This window comes from Electrophorus electricus, chromosome 16 (assembly GCF_041902795.1).
Source record: "Electrophorus electricus isolate QZ-2024a chromosome 16, ASM4190279v1, whole genome shotgun sequence".
Lineage (NCBI taxonomy): Eukaryota > Metazoa > Chordata > Actinopteri > Gymnotiformes > Gymnotidae > Electrophorus > Electrophorus electricus.
In genome coordinates this window covers 14,216,556-14,242,287 of record NC_137512.1, presented here as the reverse complement: position 1 = coordinate 14,242,287, position 25,732 = coordinate 14,216,556, and the positions used below count along the sequence as shown (strand labels likewise).

The 25,732-nt window shown below is 41.8% G+C and overlaps 1 protein-coding gene across 1 annotated transcript in view; it reads left to right on the top strand.

Annotated features, from left to right (window-relative positions):
- The first annotated feature begins 207 nt into the window (after positions 1-207).
- LOC113574187 (ephrin-B1-like) overlaps positions 208-25,732 on the top strand; it is a 44,581-nt gene continuing 19,056 nt past the window's right edge. Inside the window, exons 1-2 of the mRNA XM_027004937.3 lie at positions 208-1,304; positions 19,901-20,178. Of these exons, the coding sequence (XP_026860738.2) occupies positions 1,189-1,304; positions 19,901-20,178 (394 nt within the window). The 5' untranslated portion in view covers positions 208-1,188. The remainder of the gene's footprint in view (positions 1,305-19,900; positions 20,179-25,732) is intronic.

Sequence of the window (25,732 nt, the reverse complement as noted above, 5' to 3'; positions counted from 1 at the left end):
CGCTTCTGTGTTGATCCTGGCTAGAAACTCCTCTTCTCTGAGAAATGCTATGAGCTTTAGGATCTTATAAACAGACCTACGCAGCATAATTACATTACAGTGATAAACTCTTTTTTAGCATCTAATCTGAATCTAATTTTGTTTTAGATTTCAGAGTACTGCACGTGTAATAGCTGGAGGTTTGTCTACATGTTTGTCTCGATGCATTTCCAATGTGAGGATAACGTCGATATTGGATTGGCCTATGATTGGTTGGGTAGCTATTGGGTTGTCCCAGGCTTTCGGGAGCATCAAATTACAGTAGCAGTTTTGCGCGAGGAGTGGCGCAATCTACGAGATCCCAGTAATGCGTGCTGACTGGGAACACTTTACACACGGGGAGGGACGAGCGCGACGGGGCGAAGAACTCCTACTTTTTTCCGGAGCCCCCTGCATGGCGATTTGGAAGTTGCAGGCGTTCTCATCAGCCTTTGAGTGAATGAACCTGCGGCTGCTGACCGTTGTCAACACTCGGATACAGAGTTTGAAGTCTCACGTTGTACGAGGAGATGACCGCGAGGAAGCAGTACTACTGAAAACATTTACCCAGGAACTGTGCTGCGTCGAGAAAACAGCACACAAGGAGCAGTCGTTCCTAGACGAAGTACCTTGAGTTGCAATACGTAAAATGAGTTCCGATGAATTATTTGGACGTATGGACAAACCAGTTATTTGTGATGTATAGCAGCGACAGCTCGAAATCCAATTTTTCTAATAAGGAGCCGTGAGAACAGTGGGCAGAACGATTCTGCGGGGTTATTTAATCTTTGAATATTAGACCGGCAATTCCTATTCCAGAAATAGCTGTTAAACCACGTATAGAATTTGCCACAGGCGATTAAAGGAACTTGGCGAAACGGATTTCTCAGTCTGAAGCCACAGGTTTATTGGAATAACACATTTACGAACCGTTTGTCGTGCAGCCTACGTTGACATTTGGGCACTGGGATATACTTCACACAAGATCAGACTGATTTTGCGGTTCAATCAAGGACACGTTCTGTAAAAGAAAGTGCAAAAGTAGTGGCAGAAAGGGATATGTATCCTATATCGGTCGCACATGCTCCTGATTGAATTTCTAAATTGAAACTGTTTATTTGCCAAGCGCCAAATTCATCATTTTGAATATCGCCTCGCGCAGTATTGGCAATGGCTAGACACGGATGCTGGAAATATTGCATCTGGATTTGTGTCATCATATGCAAGTTTACATTACCATTAGCCAAGTCCCTGGATACCATAATTTGGAACTCACAAAATCCCAAGTAAGTATTGCTTCCCTTGTCGATGTCTTTTGCTTGCAAACAATTCTTCAAACTAGACATGCAGTACACCTCGTTGCACAGAGGCAACGACATCTCTCCCTTGCATCAGTGCGCACGTTTGTTGAGTTAAAGAACTTTCTGAAGGGCAGTGCCTTCGAAGACATGTCAAGTGTCTGGAGGGATTAATTCAGCCAACTGAACCAATGGCTCAGGAAAAGATTCCCACGACCATCGTTAAATGCATTATTTGCGTAAGGCCGGGGCCTAGTCATAAATGACCTCGACAAATCGGTTATTGTTTTTTGAAGGCTTATATGTGTTTCAGCCTGATTAATGTATGTATGTGCCGTGCAGTGAGGAAAATCACAGGCATAATTTAAAATTGGAAATTCGATTGTTCTGTGTTTCAAACACACACAAAAAAGAGCACTGCTTGTTTTTCCACAAATATATATGTAATTGAGGTGTTTTTTTTTGTTATAACAATAGTTGTTAATTTGTGGCAATATAATAGAAATCATAATTTTAGAAATTAGAAATCTCTCTCTGTGTGTGTGTGTGTGTGTGTGTGTGTGTGTGTGTGTGTGTGTGTGTGTGTGGTGGGGGTGCTGTGTGTGTCCCTCTCTCTCCCTTCATTATGGCAGTTACCAGCTGTGTTGGCATATCTTTACTGGTTTAAATATGTAGTAAGTAGAAGTAAATTTATTCTATCCATTTATTCTAGTAATGAAGGCACTTGTGATATTTATTAAGTTAATAATTTTTCCTTGATTTTCCTTTATTCCACAATTTTATCAGAAACAATTTATTTTCTAAATGGACCTAAATGTTTTGTATTCCAAACCTGAGGTTTATTACTTGACATGAGTGATGTTAAACTGTGCAATTATTTTTGCTGTTTACTTATTTCAAGCTTTAAGGTTTAGAGTTCAGAGTTATATGATTTTGTTACTGAAAGTTAGTCAAAAACTGACTTTCTTCAGGAGTTTAGCGATTGTTGCCAAAAAATTGTCTAATTTGATTGTGACTAAGGGGCACTCTTGTGCTTTCTCACTGCGGTTAACAAAGTGTTGCTCCACAAAAGTTTTGCATTTGTCAACTTGTTTGTGTCTGGTGGTTGTGTTTGCCCACTTCAGAGCTGCCTTCTGTCAGTTTGCTGCATTAAGCTCTGTGTCTTGCGCATTTTATTTAAATCATATGCTTGCCTGCTCTTTCTATGGACCTGATAGCCCAAGTTGCTGTCCAGATGTATTAATAATGGTGTGTTTTGAACTGCGACTTTGTGCACTGGCGGTTCTGTTTCATTGTTGGCCTGTCATCATCAGTAGGTAGAGAGGTGACCGAGCACAAATCTCTCAAACTTCTCTGAGAGCACTTACAGTTTTCTGTTTGCATGACCATGGTGCTGTTTCTTTTTTATTTAAGACCTGGCCTGTGTGTCCCACCTTAAAAAAGAATAAATCAAGCATACAGAATATTAAAATAAATTTTAGATGGGAGATCTCTCTCACGATGGACTGTATCAGATATCCAAAATTGCATGCCAGCAGGTCTTACAAACAAGTCTATGAATGTTACATTTTAATATAAATTATTAATACATAGCAGGATATGAAAGCTGGTTAAGTTGTGTAAATTATAAATCAATTTGCGAGCATTATTATTTCTACTCTCAATTTAGGAGTATTTGAAAAATAGACATCATCACTAGTCTTTTAAAAGGTGCGATCAGTATTTAGACAAAAGTCCCTTTTTAGCAAAGGAGTGCCATGCGTCTGTTTGTCTCAGGCTGTTTTGTTCATGAGTGTAGTGTGAGTAAAGTTGTGCAAGTTCTCCTCATGAATCCAGTAGCGGTTTATGATGCAAAGCCTGTGCATGCAAACACAAGCTTAGAAGTTCACTGAATTTGTTGGTTCCAAGTTGATCATGCACATATAGAACAGTAGTTTACCAAGCTACTTTGGTATTGTACTGCCTTTTTGCAAGGATTAGTCAGGCTGTCTCCATGTGCAGACAGTACCTTCAAAGTCGTCCTGTAGTCAATTAGCAATATGTATCTAGAGCTATGCAATAAATATTTAAACATAATATATTTGAGAAATAGAATCAAAGATGATGCTGGGTTGGGTCTTTTAGAAGACCATTAAATTGCAATACTGTCTTCTGGTATAGTATTTTTTTTTAGCACTGTGTGCTTTAAACCTTTTAATTTACCCCTGTAAATTAATAAAAAATGGCAGAATTCAAGATTTAGTATATAATAATTCAGATATATTCAAGTAATTATATAATAATAATTCAATTATATAATAATAAATAATACTTCAAACAATTCAGAATTATTTATGTGTTTGTTTGTTTGTTTGTTTGGTTTGTTTGTTTAGTTGGAAATGCGTGTTGACGAGTGTTATCTCATGGCTGATGTGAGGTTGTAGGGGATCGATAAGGGAATCGACTTCTTGCCGTGTTTGCAGTTGGCAGTCAGATATGTTTATCATTTAATCTTTTTTTACTTCTGCATTAAAGTGTTGAATGGTTGTTGTTTAAAGAGTTTTTAACACTTTATTACCTGACTCATGGAATATTTAGTTATTAAAAACGTGATCAGCAACATCATAATTAAAATAATAACAAAGCAAACAAAAACAAACAAGCAAAAAAAGGTTTTAAAAAAAACCCACTAAAGCTGTTCAGTATTTAATACTAAATCCTGTAAAACCTTTTGTGGTAGAAACCTAATATATGGTCTTGCTTTGCACAAATCTGTTTCGGAAACAAATACATTTGGCATGGGTCAAATAGAATCCGACAAGTCATCTTGGGTTTGTTATTTTTTAGAATACTTGTCTACTTTAGCCACTACTCCAAACATTTTTCATGTCTTACTTATTTGGTACTATGAAATGCAAACCAGTAGAAGTTCTGATTAATAATTCTACTTGGACAACCACTAGAAATGGTTTGCCTTTTCTTTGAAAGGTTGAAAACATTATGTTTAGATGGTAGCATAAATCAATTTGTATCCTTTTTTTTTTTTTTTACACATATGTGCCAATGCACCAATAAGTACAAGTATTCCATAATACAAATGACAGTCTCATTAAAAATGCATATAATGTATTCAGGCACGATTCACATAGGCTTTTGAAATAAATCAGCCAGCACCATTGTTAACGTTAAAGTTTGAGTATATGGAGTGTATAGTGCCCATAAAGAATTCATTGTTTTTACTCAGTTGTGGTGGCTGCCCTGCCCTCAGGGCTGGTCAGTATCTCTAGATAACATAAAGAAAAGTATCTGATGTCTCGTCTAGATTTACGGTGCTTTGGATCCTATTGCCTGGTTTGGAGACCACTGCTACTCAGGCTAATAAATTAGTCCTGCCATCCCCTTCCTTGCTGGGAACAATAACAATGCAATCTTACACAGCAGTCCCCAACAGGCCATGAATTATGAGAGTGAGGACAGCGAATAGGCACAGACCAGTTGGGTTTCTCTATGCTTGCAGTTTGTTTTTATGGATTTTTGTTCAGATAACACAGCAACCCCTGTATTCCCAAAAGCAGAGACTTGCTCATTTAATTTTAACCCCACACCTTCAAATAAATGGAAATGTTTCAAGGCGTCTGAATTGACAGGGGAGGCAAGAGAACTTTAAAATTAGCAAGTGTTAAATGAAGGGGCAAGCTGTAGACTGCTTCCATTTTTTCTTAAAAGAAAGTTTTGTGTTTTAGTTTAAAAACCTTAAATCCACATGGATATCATTAACAGTTTAATTATCAGTGTTATTTTGATGGAAAGGAGTAGCAGAAGGCTGTCATTTGTATTTCATAAGCAGCAGCTTCTTAAAGTTTGCAGATGCCATACTCAGCCTGGGAGGTGTACCTTTTCCAGTTTGCAGTCTTGTGAGTTAAATGTGAGACTTAGTTTGGGGGGGAGGTTTGTTTGTTTTTTTAGTGCTAACCCAAGACTATAAGTGTGTGGGTTGTTGTTTATTTGCGCCGCCCCCCCCCCCCCCCCCCCAAGAAGAGTAAGGAAAGGAAAAATATATGACAGGCAGCACTTTCAAAACTGCATCTGGTAGGCTTCTTTTTTGGAACTTCCATCACATACACTGCTGTTTGAGGACACCTCTACTTCCGTGTCTTTATTCAACACAGGCTGTACACAACCCCAGCAAACAGAAATGCCAATAGCTGCCTCTGTTCCAGGAACTCATTTTTCTCCACCTCAAAGTGCCCTCAAGTCGTCCTCCTTCTCTTGTCTTCCTGCTCTCGCCCAGTGTGGCTTCAGTGTATTGTTCACTAAATTGTGAGTTGCCGATAGTTAACATATTAAAGTAAGTTGCAGAGGGGCTGTCCTAAAATTTCCCAAGATGTTCCTGTTATCAGTGACAGTCTCAGGCCAGGTTGGATCTGCTCCAGCTGTTACAGCTTGCTGGTGAGCTGGGAGAAATATGCTTTGTGGTGTGAAGTTTCATGGAAACTGTTTTTGTTCTGCCGTAGTCCTTCGCACTGTGCCCCCTCTTCCCATGCCCATGGCTCTGATCACGTTTCCCACTGATACAGATCTCATTACAAAGAGCAGGGACTTCTCAGGACTACTTAGGCCAGGGAAAAATGGTGAAGTGAAGCAGGCCATTCTGCAAGCAGCAGGCAAACTGTTATTCCACTTATAGTAAGCAACTGGTCTGGCTGGTTTTAGAGAGCCCATATCGGGGGCTATCTCGGACAGCTGCGTCTGTGATAACAGTCATCTGTCTTGGGTACCTCAGTACACAGGAGTCTTCGTTGAGACCAGGAAGACCTTCTGTGAGGCAATGTCATTTCCATGTGTTTTTCCTCAGCCGGTGAAACTGGTTTATGTCCACTTGAAATCCCATTATTTCACAATAAATGTTCATTCGGGGTATTTGTCTGGTAACATCATTACCTGCCAGCTTCTGTTACTACCACTTTTGGCACAGGTGGTCACAGTTGGAACGAAACAGTTTTAAAAATGGATGCTGAGCACTAGAGCTGTGAGGGCAAGTGTTACCATGTGGCGAGGCTGAACTCCAAAGTGGAATATGACCGTTCTCTAGTTCAGCCCCACAAAACACTTCGCATGTGATGTAGGACGTCGAAGTGGCAGGGGCAGAAACTACAGGCCTTAGATGTACTTGGAGTGCCTTTTTGTTGTCTGGTACTGTTTTGGTTTTGTTTAGTTTTTTTTTTTTTCAAATTCCGTTTGCAGTGTCGGCTCCAAACCTCCGAGACAGTGGCAGCAATTTAAATGAGACTCGGCCCCGAGGCCGTTTCACACGGCAGAAAAAAGAACGTTTGCTTGCAGGAAACAGCCTTCAACAGTGGACGTGCAAATTAGAGGCCTGGCAGAGCGCAGTGGCTGGTGCGAACGCAGAGAAGGCCCTCGACTCCGGGTAACACGGGCCGTCAGGCTCTCCCCTCTGCTCCCAGGCCAGAGATTATTTCCATGTGTCAGGCGCAGGGGGAGAAAGGGAGAGTGAGTAGAAGAAGAAGGGGAATGAGAGGAACAACGGAGCAGAGGAAGGGGGCGGAGGGATGTGTGTGCAAAAGAGGGAGAGCGTCATGAGATCATTGCGCTGTGGCACGGTTCCGAGTGGATGGGGCCGTGGAACGGATGGATGTGACAGGCATTTCAAAACCCATTAGAACCCACTTCTGGGTCCAGATCTAATTGAATAGATGATACCATTCCTGCTGAGTGGACTCCTCGGTAAGTGTGTCACCACACCAGATGGACTATCGTTTACAATCCTCAATATTAATTATAAAACAGTCTTAATCCATTCACTGTATAAAGACAGAAGAAATGGAAACCATTAGGCATGCTTGGAAATAGCAGCGTGTAATCCTTGGATTTTATCACTACTAGTGGTGCTGGGCAGATAGGGAAAACTACAAATTTTTATCTTTTTTGTCCATTTATCTGTTTTAAGGACTTTATTCTCTGTTGGGACTGTATGTCAGCTGTATGTTTGATTTATTTGGATTTCTTGTTTCTTCCTTTGTCCCCTGCACCCTCTACAGCCCAATGCCCCCACCTTATATTACCACTCTTTGGGCCAGACATCACAAAACGTAGTGTGTTTCTGTGCATCTCTTGGCTTGAGGTGGGGTGGGGGCTGTGGACTTCTTTTCCCCCATTAACCCATTCTGCCAGAACTTGAAGGCCCCTGTTCAGTCATTTCAATGCAAACTCCCAGCATGAAATGGTGCTCAGTCCACAGTGGTGAGTTAAGAAAGGGCTGGATGAAAAGTCATGCTGTTAACGTCCCTGCTCAGCTCTCAGGATCAGTGGGCCTCCAGACTCGAAGCTGTGTGGCAGCTGTGACCGCCTGCTTCAATCGTTTCACTATAGGAGGCCACAACTGGGCCCTGCACATTCTCCCCCTTTCACGCTATAGAAATCTCAAAAGAAATTCCAAACTATATCCAGAAAACCTCACTTTTTTCCAATGCCAGATATGTGTGCATTTCCATAGTTTACAAAATTGCTGAAAGCTTGAAGAGTACTTTGCCAAAGTGTTCTGCAAGTTTACTTCCTGTCATCTAACTTTTCTCTTCATAAACAATTTACAGTGCAGTTAACTTGTTCAAGTTGTTCTTCCCCTAAAACCCTAAAGTATGTTTGTAAAGACATTATCCACATTTTGCTAATAATTGGATACTATACGCAGCAGAAACGTGCTGAATACAACATGGATTTTATCATAATACTATATGCATTGTCTTTTAATTGAATTTGTCTTTAAGCTGAGGGAGGTGGGTCATAAGCCAGAGGGATTTGAGGCACCCTAATTAAATTAATTTGATTGCTGCCTTGATTGATGGAGTCAAATGCTTGCAAATTTCCCAATTTTTTCCCCCCAACAGAGATGCATCAGTCAACACACAAATCATACAATGGGCATCTGCAATCAATCAAAAAGGTGCACTCATGTCTGTGTGCATCTGATTGGAGAACGCGCAAGCCTGGGGTCAGAGATCAGGAGACGTCTTGCAAATCTGCAAGTCCAACTGTGGCGTCAGATATTAAAAAACCCTCCCAAATTTAATCTGTTTCTAAGTGTTAAATCCAGTGTAAATCCAGCTAACCTAGCGTGTGATTTTTGCGTGATCAGCCCTTTCATGTGATCAAGGCCCATCAATGCTGTGTGATTCTGGGGATGCCTATGAAGATGTCACTGTCATGGGTTGCTTTAGCATGCAGGGAGAGGTAGATGTTCCAGTGAGTCCATTTTGGCAGTGCATGTGTAACTCCGCCTGCCCCTCCCCTGCATTTGAAACGGTTGGGGAGCTGCTTTTTCCAACTCGCCGTCAGTAACTTATGTTAAATATTCAGCAGTATTTATTAAAAGTTGCGAGGAGGAAGCTGCTTCATCTTAGTGTCATATGTTTTCTGTTACCGTCCAAGTTTATGTTTTCTGCATGTTTAACGATTAAATTCTTATGTCTGAAGGTTTTCAGTCATCTGGGTCATTGAATTGTCTATTTCAGACCTGATGAAGCCCATCTGATGCACAGCAAAACACTGTTGAGATTATACCACAACTACAGCCTCCTTGACTTACCACTACCAGACATCAAATCCTTATGTTATGTCAAAATCCAATACACAGAGGAAGATATGGGCTTTTGGAGAAAATAGACAGACATTTCAGATTTATTTTTCAAAGTAGCCAAATGAGTAAATCTTTGACTGTGGGGCAATGGGAGAAAAGCATGATTCTGGAGCAATAAGGGGACACTGAGATGGTCGAGGGCTTGTTTTGGCATCATCAGTAATCCATCTGCCACACTTCTGAGACCATCACACTGGCCACATCAAAGTCATTGTGAAAAAGGCTATTGGAGCGGGTGAGGATGGCATCCTCAGTGTGCATCTTGGCTGGCTGGCGTGTTTGGGTTTTCCCCTGGCCTCACCTGCTGCGAGCTCATCCAGAGCCCCAGCCTTAATCTGCTTGCAGGCAATCGGTACTGCTGTCACTCACCCCCCCACATACACTCCACCCCATCAGTCCCTGAGCCCCCAGCCCTATTGTGATTCTCCTCTGAATGGCCTCTGACTCGGGAAAATTAGACATTTCTTCTGGCGCTCTTGCCAAAATGTCTCCTGCCCCAGACTCTGATTATTTTGGATACCTGTCCCTTGGGGCAATTTCTGCATTGCTGGTCCAGACATTCATTCCTCTCTGATTTTTTTTCCTGTGTTTTCCCCTTTTGCTTTTTTTGCCATTATGATTGCGGTTATAAATATTTGATCGTACAATCTCTTGTGCATTTTGGGAGAACTGGTGCTTTCTCGAATGCCACTGTCTTATACATATTAAAAAGAGGAGCCACCTGCTTGGAATGGTATGATCCATAACTCCTTCTGAAAGTGGCTATCCAGAAGATGGGTGCCATTGAGAAGCAGGGGCTCCTCCATGACTGTGCTGGCTCAGATTATACTACCAAATAATGCATATGGATTACTTCAAAGCTCAATGGGGTGGGAAGGCTAAATGGGGGGTAAATCACTCCCCTAGCCATGGAGGGCTACTCCACACCCACTTGCGCCTTTTTTCGAAAGCAATCAGCTGCCTTCGCCCATCCACTATGTGACATGGGGAGCATGAAGTGGGCCAAATATTCTGGCCGGCGTGTTGCTTGTCTGAACATGGGTTCCTCTCACCAGTCGGGCAACTTTGAATGACACGCTTCCAGAGGCTGTGTGCTGTGACGCAGGCCCAGCTGTACCCTCAATTGCGTGAGGGCAGGGGGGCCAGAGGGGCGGAAGTGTCAGCTGCGGCCGGCTCTGCCGAAGTTTAAAGCCAAGTGCAACTTACAGATGGCTTCAATAATGGTAATATAGCATCTCTATTAACCTAACATAGCTCTTGTTTTTCCAAAGCCTTGTGTAGCTTCCTTAAAAAAGTGAGTGACAAGGCTTTTGTGAGCAGAAAAACATACCAGTGCTGTGGAGATTTGTGACAATTATGCTGACTGATTATGCTGATATGCATTCATTCTCTTGTTTTTATGTTTTCCCGTTATCTATTAGTTACTGTGTACATTTTTTAAACAGTTTTTCAACTCACTTCTATCTTTATATGTACATTCTTTGTTATATGCTATTATATAATCCAGGGACAATGTGCTAAAATATGGTTTGGAATTTATCATGTGAAAACAATATTGACCTGAGGCTGTTAGAGATGCCCCCCCCCCCCCCCCTTGTGAAAGCACACAGTATACTTCTACTTCCAAATCACAATTGACCGTCACATGGCTGATCCCAGCATGTGCTGCTATTAAATAGTCTTGCATTGATTGAAATGTATCTTGAATAACACATGATGCTGTTTCCAAGAGCCTCATTCAGTGAAGCTTCCTTGGAAACATTCATACAGTCATGAAACCACGGCAGCGCTATGTTCAGCCAGGCATGCCATTTGGACTCTCTTTCTGCCAAACAACATTTATTGGCCCAGCTCTGTCTTTTTCTGTACTCTCCACGGTCGTCTTAAGCTGTGAAAGTTCGCTTGTTGTAAATTTGCCCAAATACATCTTTTTGGGTTCCGTGGCCATGCCTTATTCTGCCTTTATCTTTCCTCTGAGGATTAATTGGAAATCTTTTGCTTTTTTGGGTGTTGGAGACATTTAGTATTCAGTGCCAATGAATGAAGCACCCATTAAATACTCATTATCTGAGACTTGTAACAAAGGGGAAGAACAAATTGGTTCATAGAGAATTTATGTTTTCTCAGATTTGTTCTTGGTGATGAAAGCTTTTTCTATTCGTCATTACTGGGGGAAAATGCAAGCACTCAACAAAGAGCAAAAATTCAGAAAAGAAACAAGTTCTGGCTAAGCATTCAAAATTCTTTTGTTAAGTAATATAAACCTTGGGCCAAAGTACATTTTAAATGTAATGCCTAGACTCACTAGAATTGTTTGTGTCAACCTATCTGTCAACAGTCTGAAATGCAGTGTAATTCCTGGCACCAAGACAGCATCAGTACAAAAGATGATGTACAGTGGTGACAATTACATGATATGAAGTATTGTCTCATCAGCCAATCCACGAGAGAGTTAAATCCCTTCCCTGAAAAATCAGAATTCCTCTGCAGTTCATTTTCTTGAGCCCCATAACCATGGCCGTGCCCCATAACAGCAGGGGTTTCAAGACATACAGAGATGTCTTTAACTATGGCAGGCAGCCACGCCACTCATTATTCATATGCAATTTTCCTGCTTTCTGAGCACTGTCACATTCAGGGACTCAAAACAAATAAAGAATCTGACACAGAAGGTCAATGTAATCATAAAGCCATCGCTTAAAATTTCATGTCCGAATTTCATCAATCCAAATTTATGTGATGTGATGATTTCTAAAATGAACATATATTAGACACATATATCTTTATGATTGATGCCCATGGCTGTGAGCCTGTCTTGTCATGGAAATGTGTACGATGTTTATTGCCAGTTTTTCCTCATTTATATTTCCCAAACTCTTTGAGTCATCTGAATTTGCCTATAAGAGGCCCACAAAAAAGAGAATATAACAGATGGCCTTGCATATAATTTACCCCTGTCATTTAACCAGTGAAATTGAGTTTGTCACCGGTTTTACTGGTAATCTGCTTAATTAATTATTTTACTGAATATTCCTCAGAGAGCTGTGTGGTTGTCCGTTCAGTGCACTTGAGGCGGGAGCTGAGTCAGAAATGGAGTGGGGACCTGCTAAAACATGCTCAGCACCAGGTGTTGGCCTGGAAGCTGCAGGATTGTTGGGAAATATGATCTCTCTCGGAAAAGCTGGAAGACTCATTAACCTCATATCACGCTAATCTCCACGCTAATTCATTTTGTCCTCTGAGCTTGTGTATTAATATCCTCTCCATTCTTTCCTTTTGGGATATTGCATGGTATCCATGGCAATGATTGTGTGTCATTTTCTAGCCAGGAAAGTGATATCCCGAAGGAGAGCACTGTCTGTTTCTTGGCTGTCCGGACATGTTGACGGGTTGATTAGAATTGCAAATTTGCCTTTTTTTTGCTTTTATTGTGTGGACAACGTTGCAGACAATCAAGCGAATCAAAGCTCACCATTAGAGAGATGAGCCTTCACAGTTGGCCTCTCAAGCTCTTCAAATTGTGGGGCTGTACATCATAAATGCTTCCTATATTTGCATCACTTTGTCTCGATTTGCCCGCATTTATTGTGCATGGGGGTTTGCCATTGGAGAAGACAGCAGATCAGTGCACGAGACAGCTGGATCACTCACTAAATTTAGAGCACCCTCAATCATCTCAAGTATTCACTGCAGAATAATGTGGCTGAACAATATTAAACATGCCTCATCATAATGAAAGGCTAGGGCAGGCACGCATGAGCTGGAGGATCTAAGGGATTTACCACACGTTGTAAAAATGACAAGCGTTCACACTCATTTCTCTACCATCCAAGATTTACATAAACTTTTTTTTCATAGATTTACATCCGTTCGAATCATAGATTTACTGACAGGTTGCAGAGAAGGGCTATTGTGGAAAGCCATTTAGGTTTCATTTTAAAAATGTTAATATTTTAACACTGAAAAAGGCCTTGATTTAATCCCTTTTAAGAGTAGTGACAGCTGTGCAGAATTTACACCATTCCACTTCTAAAGTAGCCACTACTTTCAAAGTGGTCACAGGCAGACTTAGGATAAGTCCAAGTGATGACATGCAAAACCAGTGACTGCCTGAGCAAGACAAGCATATAACAAACAGATTGCCAAAAAGGAATCGATTCTTCCTCGCTTCACTGTAACCGTCAGATGCCGTACTTGTCTCGTTTTGTTCCTGGCCACTAGTGCATGCTTCCCTGCACGGGAATTTCCCTGAGGTCATGTGTGTTCCCAAAACATGTTGCTTTATTGCTAGCTGAAACATGCTTGTGGGAAACCTGTGGTGAAGGGAGGTGGGGTGGGGGTGGTGGAAGGGATTAAACTATACCAGTAGATCTGTTTAATCATGTTCCAGAGGCAAAAATGGGTGCTGAGAAAGTGGGATTTTGCTAAAACAAGCTTATTGTGGGATTCAGACGTTTTCGACGACATTAAATATTCATTAGGTGCAGATTAAAAAAAGCATCTTGGACTGGTTTTTCATCGTGAAGGTCAGTTAGCGTGTGCCGGGATGCCAGAACAGCTTGAAGTGCAGGCTTTGGTGTCACCTATCATTATCAAGAGCGAACGTTTTAATTAATGTTTGCCCATAATTTCTTTTAACAGTCCCCAGATTCACTTTTATGGCTTTGTTTAACTTGCCTTAACTCCTAAACTCTTGTTTATTGAGAAAGCTAGCCTTGTGGCCCTTGAGGGAAGCAGGGAAAAATGCTGAATTGTACTGTGTGTATATTCCCTAATTGATGAGAATTAGAACACAGCACTTTTGTCAGCTTTTTTGTACTCGCCTAGAAAGTGCTAGCACAGACAATGCACAGACACAACACAATGGGTAAAGATAACAGGCATTTGTTTGCTGTTTTGTTTCTTTGGATGCTGCTTCAGAAATGATCCAAAATGTGCAAATTACTTACTTTAGCCTATCACACACTGGGTGCCCTCTACTATCAATCCTAGCCCTGCCCCCCATGGGAGAAATGTAATAAATGCCATTTGGCAAAGGGATACATAATAAATATTGGGGCTCATAGTCCCTCACCCTCCGTCTTGTATGGTTTTGTCTCCCCTTCTGACACATGAACAATGGAAGTGATTTGAACTTTGGGGCATGCTATCTTTTACTTTGTGTTTGCAGAAGATTCAATTCAAAGTGTCAAAGCTGAGGTGTCCCTCCCAAGATTTATTACCCCCTTTCTTTTGTTCTCAGACATTTTTGGTATGATTCCAGTATGCTGGTTTTGATAGTCAGTGGTATTATGTTGGCATCTGTTAAAAGCATTATTGTATATGTTACACACATCCATGAAAAATTGTTGCAACTTTCTTTTGAGTTTTTGGAATTTCCTTCAGCTTGTAACCAGAGAGGTCATGCCTAGATGGCTCAAAGGTGTTAGGACAACTCTGCATAAAAAGATTTTCAAAACTTCAGTCCATTCTTATTAGTAGTGGAAAAGTGTGCTTTCGTTCACAGCTTTAATATGACAGGTGGCATTTTTCAGGCACCCTGCTGTTCTCATACAGTAGCACCTCCCAGACTTTTTTAAACATCCTGTCAGTCATAAGAAAAAAAGAAGGGGACTTGCTGTCATCCGCTGGGGACAAGGAGTAATTCTTTCTCTCTGCTTCCTCCTCTGTGCGATATTGCTCTTATTAGAATGTGCCTTGCCATCCAATTCAGGGGGCCAGGGGAATCCAGTCAAGGACCATCATTCCCAAGAGCTCTCTGGCATCCGATGGCTTTTTGACGCCGAGTGGTTCTTGGCCCGCGCCGGCCCAGCTTGGCTGCCGCAAGCCCAGCGCCTGCAGCAGGGATCTTTACAGACCATGAAGAGTCCATCTGTGGCTGCGTTTTCTTCCATGATGGAAGGCAGCTGGCCCGGCCACGGCCACTCAGGCTGGTGGAGCGAGGGGAGAAGAAAGAGTCTTCTGTGTCTCTGGTTCTCGGGCCGGCTCGAGCCCGTGCCTAAATACCACCCAAACCTGACCCACATTCTGCTCTAAGCTATAATTTTCTCCTTAGCCTGCAACGCTTGGAGAATCAGTAGGGAATCTTGAGCAAACTTAAGGATATGTGAGTACGCCGTGTCATGCCACTTGATACCGGGTGGGGGGGGGGTATCTGTATAATCATCGACAGCGACACCCTGCCTCTCTTTCCCTCCCTCTCCAAGAACACAGTGGCCACCACATCTGCTGGAAGTCAGTTCTCCATTTGCGTCTTTGCAGCAGGGATCAGCCTGTGATCGTGATTAAAGGCATGTGCAGTGCTATTCTCTTTGAGCCCGCTGAAATTGGTCGTGCCGGATCTGATTTGCTCTGCCTTCTTCCGTCTTCCCGGATCGAACAGATTGTCTGTTTTGCGGAGGGTGTGATGGTTCACACTCACAAAGCCACCCAAAGCTATGAATAATGTGTGGGGGTGGGTATGCTCGCCCCTGTCTGTTCGCTGCTGACATCTTCATTCCTCGCTGATAACTTGTGTGGTTTTCGCAGGGGGGGTTTAAACTGGAGCTTCTGTTAGTGCATTTCAGGTCCAATAAGCTAGCTCAATGCTTTCTTGCACTCACACATGCAAAGTGTGTGTTCCTTTGTCAGTACCCATTTACCATTTGTGAAAAACCCCACATATTCATATGATCTCTTCATAAAATGAGACTGAAAACTTGAAACACTGAAACTTGAAATATAGTAATAGTTTTTTAAACACATTGGTAGCTATTGAAACTAATACACATCCATGTCCTGAAGATGTGGCTGCATGTTACATATGATGTTACATATGCTGATTTGTTAGCAGCAGTAATCATTAGGTTAAATGTCCTGTTCACTGGTTAACAGTGTGAGAGGGCGAGTGGCAGGACAGTGTTGCAGCGTTTGTTCTAGGACTTTGCCTGAGTATATCAAGACCTTACATGTGACTTCAAAAGAACCGAATAAAAATACTCCCTGATTACCTTACAGACTCCAAAAAGGTCTGTGCCATGCCAGTAAGCTGACGCCCCAGGAATCAACGTTATCTGACAGAGTCAGTGTTTTGTCTCTCTCACTATTTCTATTTTGCTTGGCAGACACAGCTTTTAGCTCAGCCATCAAGAAATGGTGGGAACTCCACTTTCAGAGTGCTTACACTGAGCAAGAAACCTTTCCTATTTCACTGGAGCTCGGCAAAGAAAAAAACAAGGCCAGAGCTCAAGGAGCACCGTGGCAGTAAACGCGTGACCCGTGCCATGTGTAGGCCCGCACTGTCTGAGGTTTCTGCGACAACACGCCGGTCGCCTCTGGGAGCCAGTGGGCCTGTGAATTGGGCTTTTCAGGCCATGGCCTGGCTTTCGTGGTCACAGCGCATGCCCCAGCATCTGAGTCCTCTTGGCCTCGGGAACGTGGGCATGCTCTTCGGCATTGTTTAAACTTCACCAGGCCATACTGTTTGACAAAGACATGAGCATGCTGTTCTAATTTCCATTCGCATATGCCATGAGGGAGAGCTCCAAACAGAGCTGAACTGTTCAGAAATTTCCAAGGAGCATATTGGCCTTGGAAAATGGCGATAAATGGCCGCTGTAGACTTTCAGCATAAAACGACAATGTCAGGCATTCAGAGAGGGCTAAAGGATTGGCTAACTCGTGAAGTAGTGTGGATGAGCAATTTTATTTCAACAAAACCTTTAGTTGCAGAGACAAACTGTGTGAAATCCATATCTTTTTCACTTTTGTTCATAATTTGACACACTTGAACTTCGGAAACCATTTTTGGGCTGTGATTGAATGAGTGCCTGTGGATAAAATGATAATGTGAATAAAAGCTACATTTTTACATACTACCCTCACTACTGCAGACAGAAGGGAAAATGGGGTACCTGACTTTCCATACAGGATCATTGGAGGCAAATTAGCATTTGGGGTGGGGGGTGGGATTTAATTGAAATATGATCCATGCTTTTCCGTTTCATTCAGAGAAATCAATTTAACACAATTTGCCTCCTATGAACCTTCCCATTGAGCAGCGTGGCAGGCTTGCCAGTGGTTGTCCAAGGCTCATGAAACAGGATTTGGATCCGGCCTTTCCTCATAGTCAGCAAGGGGCTCATTCGGTGTGTTATAACTGGGTTTGGCTGAGGAGCTGAGGCAGGCCCTGTCTGGCTCCCCAGCCTGTTCCAGCACCCTGCCGTTCTTTTGTACCAGTGCTTGAGCGTAGGGGTGCTTTCAGGCTGGGCTGGAGCATGGGACGAGGGAGTGCCAAATCATGTGCCTATATTCTTTCTTGGAATGTCTGAAGGGGAGGTGTGGAGGACTAGGAATTGGGGTTCTCACAGAGAAGCTTTTTTTTGCAGACCTCCCCCTCACCTCCTTTTTAAAGAAGCTGTAGTGCATTGAGGGGGAACTGAAAAAAATGCCAGTTAGGTACGCCATGGATATTAGCAGCTGATACAAAGATAAAAGATATAAAACTGCTTTAAAGGGAACCTGATGGTGTAGAGTGAAAAAAGTACATCTTCCCTGTTTTCTTTCCTTTATCCCTCATCTGTTGTTTAAAATCTGTTGCTTCAGGAGGGGATTATTACAAAATTTTACTGCTTTCTCACACTCGGACCCTCTCTTGGCTGTGCTCTCCTACTCATAAACCAGTTATTCAGGGAGAAATCCAATGACTCAATCATCCTTGTTATACCAACAGCTATTACTCAGTCAGTTGGACATTAACAGGCCTTTGATAAGTGATTAACTAGAGGAGAATTTTTAACTTTATACTCCATTCCTCCACAAGAAATGCCGTATGTGCACCCTCGTGTGCCATGTGCACCATGCGGTCGAGCTTAACCCACACAACTGTAACCGTTTCAGAAAGGTATGGAAACAGACAGAGTGGCATGCACTTTCTGTGGTTAACTTTAGCTCCCCATTTTGGATGCTGGCAGTAATTACTGTTGCCAAATGGAAGGCTTTTAAAAACTGGGGTAAACACTAATTGCTGCCCTAGTTCCTTTACACCGGTTAGCTCACATCTGCGACAGCATTTCCAGCCTTCGGTCTGAGCCAGAACCTCATTATCCATTGCATTTAACAAAGGCCTGGGAAGCCCAGATTCCAGGAGCAGGCGGAGGCAAGGGGATGATTTATCAATTAATCAAAAAAGGCGCTTGTTCTCCTGTTACGAATGCTGGCTGTGGTAAATAGACGTTTTGTTTGACCCTATTTTAGTGAATACTTCTGCAAATGTAATTTTAAGTGCAGTTGCGAGAGTCGAACTGCAGTAACTGTGTCCCATTGCTTATAATAACAGCACTTAAGAAATCCAGTCTGTTTTCATTCTCTTTTAAATCCAGTGAAAAACGTAACTTGTGTGTTGTTAAATTTAAAGGCTGAATTTGTGCAAGTGTGAAAGAGATTTGGGGTAGGGGGTTGAGGACATGGGGTGTGAGGTGGTCAACAACAAAGCCCAGTGTTGCCATGGCAACTTGTTTATGCCTCACTGGTGCATCTTGTAAATCCAATTAGAAGAAGATTGAGGCCTTGTCTTTTTGGACATAAATGGGCTCACAAGTGATAACTAGGCAAATAGTTGGAGTGGTTAGGACAAAGGACCCCTCATTCCTCGTATCTCTTTGAATTAATGCCCCCCTCCCCCTTAGCACCAGACAATAAATGCGAATCAGTGGTTTTCCATTTCCAAGAAGTTGTTCTTGCCTGTTGGCATATTACTCATATATGCCATTTCTTTCACCACATACTTTGCAATGGGATTTTTTCACATTTTGTATGAGGGTCCCATTCCATTTCGAAAGGCAAAAAGCAGCAGCTGCTGAAAGCTCTAATCCTGTAATGGTGATTATTATTATTTTTTTGCGAGAGTTCATTAAAATTCTGACTCTTTTACATCTCCATTTCACACAGCAGTGCACGATAGCACTGTGTCTGTGCTGACAGCCTGTTGTACATATTCAGCTCATGATGCCGTATTTGTGTTAGCCCATGTTCATCTGGGTCAGTTAGAGAAAACCCTGACCACACATGCCATACTTGCATCATTCACACCAATGACAATGGACAGGGGTGCAGAGTATGTAGGCTTGGCTTGGCAAGGCTGAGTGGAGACACATGAGATAAATTAATGTACTATACCTGTCAATATACAGGTAAATTAGGTTTTGTTCAGAAATATTTCTGGGAGTGGCTATTTTTATAAAGATTTTTTAAAATTGTTTTGTCACAATGGTTTCAATTCCTTCAAATTTCCTGTGTTTTTTGCTCATTTACCAAGCGTGTCAGTAATACTGTTGGGCACTATAAATATTTATTAATCTTATTAAGTAAGGACTATCGTGTCACATAAGAAACTATGAAAATTGGGAAAAAAAACAACAGCAACAACAACTTTAGGTTTATAGCTTTTATGGTGTATAGCAGAAAACATGTAAGGAAGGTCTGTCTGGGTTAATCATTTCTGTTGATTCTGAACTCTCTAGACATTTACACCAATAAGAAGTCCACAACAGTGATTTCCCATGTCTGTACAGAATCAAACCAGACTTCATCAGCTGTTTTATACCAGACTGGGCTTTAGACTTTAGAGTACGCCTAATACTCTAGTAGTTCATGCTATAGAAAAACTGAATTGAAAAGTTACTGTCTGCTGGATGAGTATATTTTAAAAAAGACAAACAAAAGATATTTGTAACCTCAAGTGCCAGAACAGAGAATGTATGAAACAGAAAATGTGTGAGGGTCATGCTGAGTGGAACCAGTCCACTAATACCAGTCCACATGCATTAATGTTAGGCATGTCAATGTGCATATCTGAGTAAGGCTTTAATGTTTGGACACAATGTTTATATTTTGTACTATTAACTATTAAAAGCAGTTTTTAGATTTGGATTTTACAAAAATGAGATTTTTATATATTTCTTTCATAATCCAGGTTCCAGAGTGGTAAAGGCCTGGTGATCTATCCTGATATTGGAGACAAGATGGATATTATCTGTCCCAAGGCAGATGCCAGCCAGCTGTATGAGTACTACAAGCTGTACCTGGTAAAGAAGGAACAGGTGGAATCCTGCAGCACTGTCCTGGACCCATACGTTCTGGTGACCTGCAATAAGCCTGAGAAGGACATCAAATTCACCATCAAGTTCCAGGAATTCAGCCCCAACTACATGGGCCTGGAGTTCAAGAAGAACAAAGACTACTACATCACGTGTAAGCATGTACTTTTTTCTTATCATTGCATCGGTATTACAGACCTAAGATCTTACATTCTCAGAGAAGCCTGCTACCAGACAGCCTTACATGTGGGCCAGTCCACAATTATTGCTGTTGTTTCTGTTAGTAGAATTTTTTTTTTTTTTTGCAGGGAAGGGAGGAGCAGTATATTTGACATATTTTTGCACATGGGTGTCTAGTGTTGATGAAGAATACTGGGATGCAGAAGTTGCACTTTCAGAGGGATTGGGGGTTATTTTTGCCCACATTGCACAGATAGTGACACACATCATCTATCTTTTACATAATGGATGTGCTTGTGCATTCATGTAAGCACAACCATGGCCTTAATGAGCATTGGGGAGCGGGAACACAGAAAGTAGAGGCATTTTCCTAACCTATTTGTTTCTCTTGGAAAAAGTGGAGCAAACTGTGGGTAAAAATGGCTGTTATATAAAGACAAGTTTTTTGATTTCGCTTAGGAATCTAGGCAAAAGACCCATTTGCTAGCATGTCTCTTTCTTAGTAGTTCTTGGTTTGTTCTTAGTTCTGTCTAGTTCTCTCTCATTCTGTCTCTCTTTTTCACTCAAACACATACACAAGCATACAAACACACACCCTGTCTCAGTTTCTTTGACCATATGAGAAGAGGGTCACTGTTCTCATGAATGACATTCTCCTCTGTTTGCACCACTTGAGATGAGTATGGGGTTGGGGAGGGGATAGGTGAAGTTAAGGAAAAAAACAAAACAAATACCAAATGGTGTGAATGTCTGCAGGTCCCCGTCTCGCCTGCCTTTGCCATCCCTCCTGCCCGCCATTCAGTAACCTGCCCCATTAGCCCTGGTCTCTGGGCTCCATCTGCTTGGACTCTCTGCTTACTCAGGGACTCCAGGGGTCAGTGGGTCCCAGTGGGAGGCCGGACAGTGATAACCCCCTGATCTAAATTCAAGCCCTGCTGCCATTTGGTGGTCAGGGAGACCACCAGGTCCAGGTCAACACCCTGGCGGCTTAGACAACAAAAACATGGCTGATGGCCCATACCGGCACCGAGCCCTGCTGAAGTCGTTAAACTCATTTGAAGACTGTAATTGTACTGCCCCCCACCTCCACCCCCACACACTCGCCCGTTTGTGTTAGTATCTGGCTGGGCCTGCCTTGTGTTGTGTTAACTTATGATTTCTTTTTTATATTTTTATTTTTTCACTTTTTTTGGGTACAAGAAAGATGCCTTATTGTCAAGGCTTTTTCTCTCCTAACATCCTCCGGGAGGGCTCTCACTGCAGTCAGATGGCCATTGATTTCCTGTGGTGGCATGGGCGGACAAGCATGATGCACAGTGACAGCTGCCACTCCTGCTGAACCTCTGGAGCATAGCCTACCGCACTGTTATTATTATTATTATTATTATTATTATTATTATTATTTTCCTCTATCCTCCCGCATGGAACATCCTGTCAACCAAAGGCTGCTGCTGCCTTCCCACTAATGCATTGTGTTGGGGGAGGGAGTTGTGGCGAATACTCCAAAAGGGAGCTGGGTAAGAGCACCAGGCCTGGGGAAAAAAAAGAAAGGAAGTGGGAGAGGGGTCAATGTTAAAAGCGCCAACAGAATGGCAGATGAGAGAATGTAATATGGCCTCAAATAAGCACGTACCTGAAGATGTGCAGATAGCAACAATAGGCAGTGGAGCAGGCTTTACTCCACTCAGGTGAGGGCGTTGACTATTCCTTACAGCCCATGTGCTCCCCTGTTTCATACAGGCCATGAAAGTAGATATTCTATATGCATTTTCAGCCTTCCCTGAAGGTTTCATTTGTTGTGTCCGCGGCAGCAGCCTGTGGAAAAAATTCTGAAAAAGGAGGACCCTAAAATCGTGAACACTCCATTGTTTTCTGTTGTTTTATTGTCTGTCATGGACATGCGCGAGAATGGCTTCTGTGGCCATAGGAGCCTGGAACCGCAGAGTCATCTGGCATTCATTTACTCTGTGTCATTTAAAGTCATCTCGATATTTGAGAAGAGGCCAGTTGTCCCCCACATTAGGCTTCACACTCATCTTATTCTAGCACTTTGCCTGCCCCCACCTCAGTTAGCGTATGTTAATGGCTCTCACTTGCCAAACTCTGTTGAAGCAGAGTAATCAGCAGCCTCGCCATTTCCATTCACTAGCTTCCTGCTTTAGCAAGCGTGTGTGCCTCATCTTTTGGCTTCATTATGGTGAGTTGTGCTCCATTGCTGCCCCAAGGCAGTGTGATATGGGCTGAAATCAATGCCTTTCTCTCTCAGGCGAAGACAGGTGTTTTGTTTGTGACTTTCCTGCTGCCAGGTGGGGTAGATTTATGTTTTATAATGTTGTTTAGCACCTTGTCATGAGGGATATGAGGGCAGAAGCTGAGAGAGTGCAAGAAGTCTGCCTGCCACGGACTGGAGATGCCAGGTTAAGCCACTGGGACATCTTCCTCTTCTGGCTAGTGGGTTCCTCCCGTATGCCCTCCAATATGCCAAGAGACATTTTAGATGCCTTTCATCGGCAGCCAAACCCTTAACTCCAATCACAGCTTGAAGCCTTCTCCGATTTGGTTGTTTCAGTGTTACAAACAGGGCTTTGTCCTCCTCATGCTTTGATTTCTCAGGGACATTCTCCAGACCATCTGCCAAAAGAAGCAAAAAGAAAAAAAAACAAAAAAACAAAAACTGCAATGTCTGACGATCTTTTTTTTTTTTTGTCGTTGTTTTTTAAATGCAACCAATCACTGTTCTAACGTGGTGGGTTTCTAAACATTGTCCATCAAGGAAAATCTCACTATGTTAGCTTGAAGATGTGCCATGGATGTTGCCACTTTGGTTTAGATGATGATAGGGAATTTTTTGGTGGTTATACTTGCAGGCCTTTGATTAAACAGCACCCGTATGAAGTATTGAAAAAACAAACATGAATTTTGGGACTGTGATGGAAATTATTGTGGTAATCCAACACATAAATAAGGGTATAAATCCTTGGCTGGTTGGTAAAAGCAGAATCCATTTCTGTGAATTCAGCTGAAATGCGAAATGATCCACATTCCGTTCCAGCACAACCACAAACAGCCCTGTTCACATACAAGGCTTCTAGTTTTTCAGCTTGCGTAATGGAGACTACTGAGCGTGGACTGTGAATTGCCTCCTAGCAGAGACACAACTGAGACTTAAGTGGTCTCAGTCACCACAATTGTGCAAGGGACTTGGTGTATAATGATTGATGACATGACGTGAAAACAGACTATGCCCAAAGCGGGCATCTCCTGCCATCTGACTTCTTCAGTAGCGATGCACTGACATGTCCATATGGTTCTTTGCAGAAAATAGAAACTGAGCAGTATGCTCACCCTATGTCCTTTCCCAAGTTATTTTGATTTTGATGTTTATTCCCTACCTAATTTGTCCCTCCCCCCTTCTCCAACCTTGAGAGACCTTATTACATACCACAGTACTGCTTGGCAACTCAAGGCTGCATATGTGTCTTTTGAAACCAATTGTCATACTCTGTAGGCTTGTGATATCCATTCGAAATGTTGTTACACTGGGGAATAAGCCTGATATTAGGTTTGTTGTTGTTGTTGTTGTTTTGTTTGTTTGTTTGTTTTTGCACTGCCCTACTGAACATTTTAATTTGCATGTTACAAATGAAATGAATCACCTGCACCTAATCTGGCCAAAGCACTGGTTGTGGTGTGTATGTCAAATCAATTATTTTGGAGTTTTCATCTCATGCAAGGGTCTGTGTGTGCCTAGTGGTAGCAACGGCTCCCTCTGTGTAGCTGTTCTTGTGTGGTCATGACTTCTTCCACCTGTAGGCTTTGTCTTTGCAGAGAAATGCCTTAAGCCTTGAGCCTTGAGCCTTGTTTAGCACCTCTGTCACTTTTTGGCAAGTGAATATGCTGGACAAATTAGCATTCCATTTAGCAAATATTGTTGTTGGCTGCAGTTACAACACAAGCAAATGCCAAGGAGAGCAAAAAAAAAAACAAAACAAAAAAAAAACCAACTTAATTCGTGTGTGAGTTTAGCTATCGTGTTTGAAAATTGATTTATATCAATAAACTTTCAAACATGATAGCTAAAATCACACTCCTTAGTAAATGTTTTAAATGTGTGTGAATATTACTCAGGGTTACTGTTAGAGTATACATATACAATATTGGATGATACATTAAACAAACAGATGCATCATATATTCCTTGATTTGTAAATCCACACTCCTGCAAGGCACAGATTCATGTATTAGTTAAAATGTAAAATGTAAAATGTAAAATGTACACACTTTCCCTGCACGTCCTTGGTCCTAATATTGAATATTCAATGGTAAATCAATGGAACTTGACATAATATAAATGTCAGTGTAATATATGTAAGTGCAATTATTTCTAATTTTATTTTACATTTTGAATAGTATTTTATTTTTAGATTATATTTCTATTATTTACTTTTGATCTTCGATAGTGTTTTATTTTGTCAATTTTCTACTTTATGACTTTTGCATTATAAAGCACTTTGAGCTGCATTAATGTATGAAAGTACATAAATAAAGTTTATTATTATATTATTAGAACATTATACCAACATTATATTAGCAGTATTTAGTATATAACATCATAGACAAAATGGAAACCCTACTGACAGGAAGTTTATGAGCACTAGTTTAGGTATGAGAGCTGAATCATATCAGATACCACTGCATCATGGTATATTTTTCTAAATTATACTGAGAAATTTTGCTTGGGTTTATAACCAAGAATCCAGTTTCCTCTGTGAGGAAAGTTCTGAGCAGGTTCAGGACAGTCTCGATTTGTCTGGACTTGTCATTTACTCATTCAGTAATATTGCGCTAAATGTTTTCTCAATTTCAGTGCCAGATGAATGAGCACATTTACTGGAATAAACAGACTCCCCGTCTCTCTATTTTGTCTCTCTGTACAGCCTCAAAAATGCATTCCATATTACAACGAAGTTTCAATCAACAGGAAAATAGGTGTTGTCTTTGAGTCATTTGGCAGAACATTACAGATTACACGGCCATGATGAAACGAAGCCCTGCTCTGGGCTTTGTGGCCTGACAGCCCATATAATGTTAAGTAAAGTCTTGGCAAGATGAGCCAACTTTCCTTGAAATGACTAAAGTGTACTCAAATGTCTGTCGACGCACCGAAGGCAGTGAGAACAGAGGTGCTGAATGCTAAGAGCTTTAGGTGGCTACCCCTTCAAACGTTATAGCTGAGCTTTCTACACATATGGTCATTTAGCTCGTTCTTCGCAGATGCATTTTGGTTTTCACAGCACATTATGTCTCTCCCAGCACTGCCACATGAGCTTCATCCTATAGAAATGAAGGTGTAGGGCTGGTAGCTTATGCTGGTTTTTGTTTGAAATAACTTTCATGAGGCTTCATGTGTCTATTTTAATACCCTGACATTTTACTGTGATCTCAGCTCCTTCCATCTGTGTATCATAACCCCTCCATGCAGCCAGGAGATTTGCATCACACACACCACATGGTTCTGATTGCCTGATC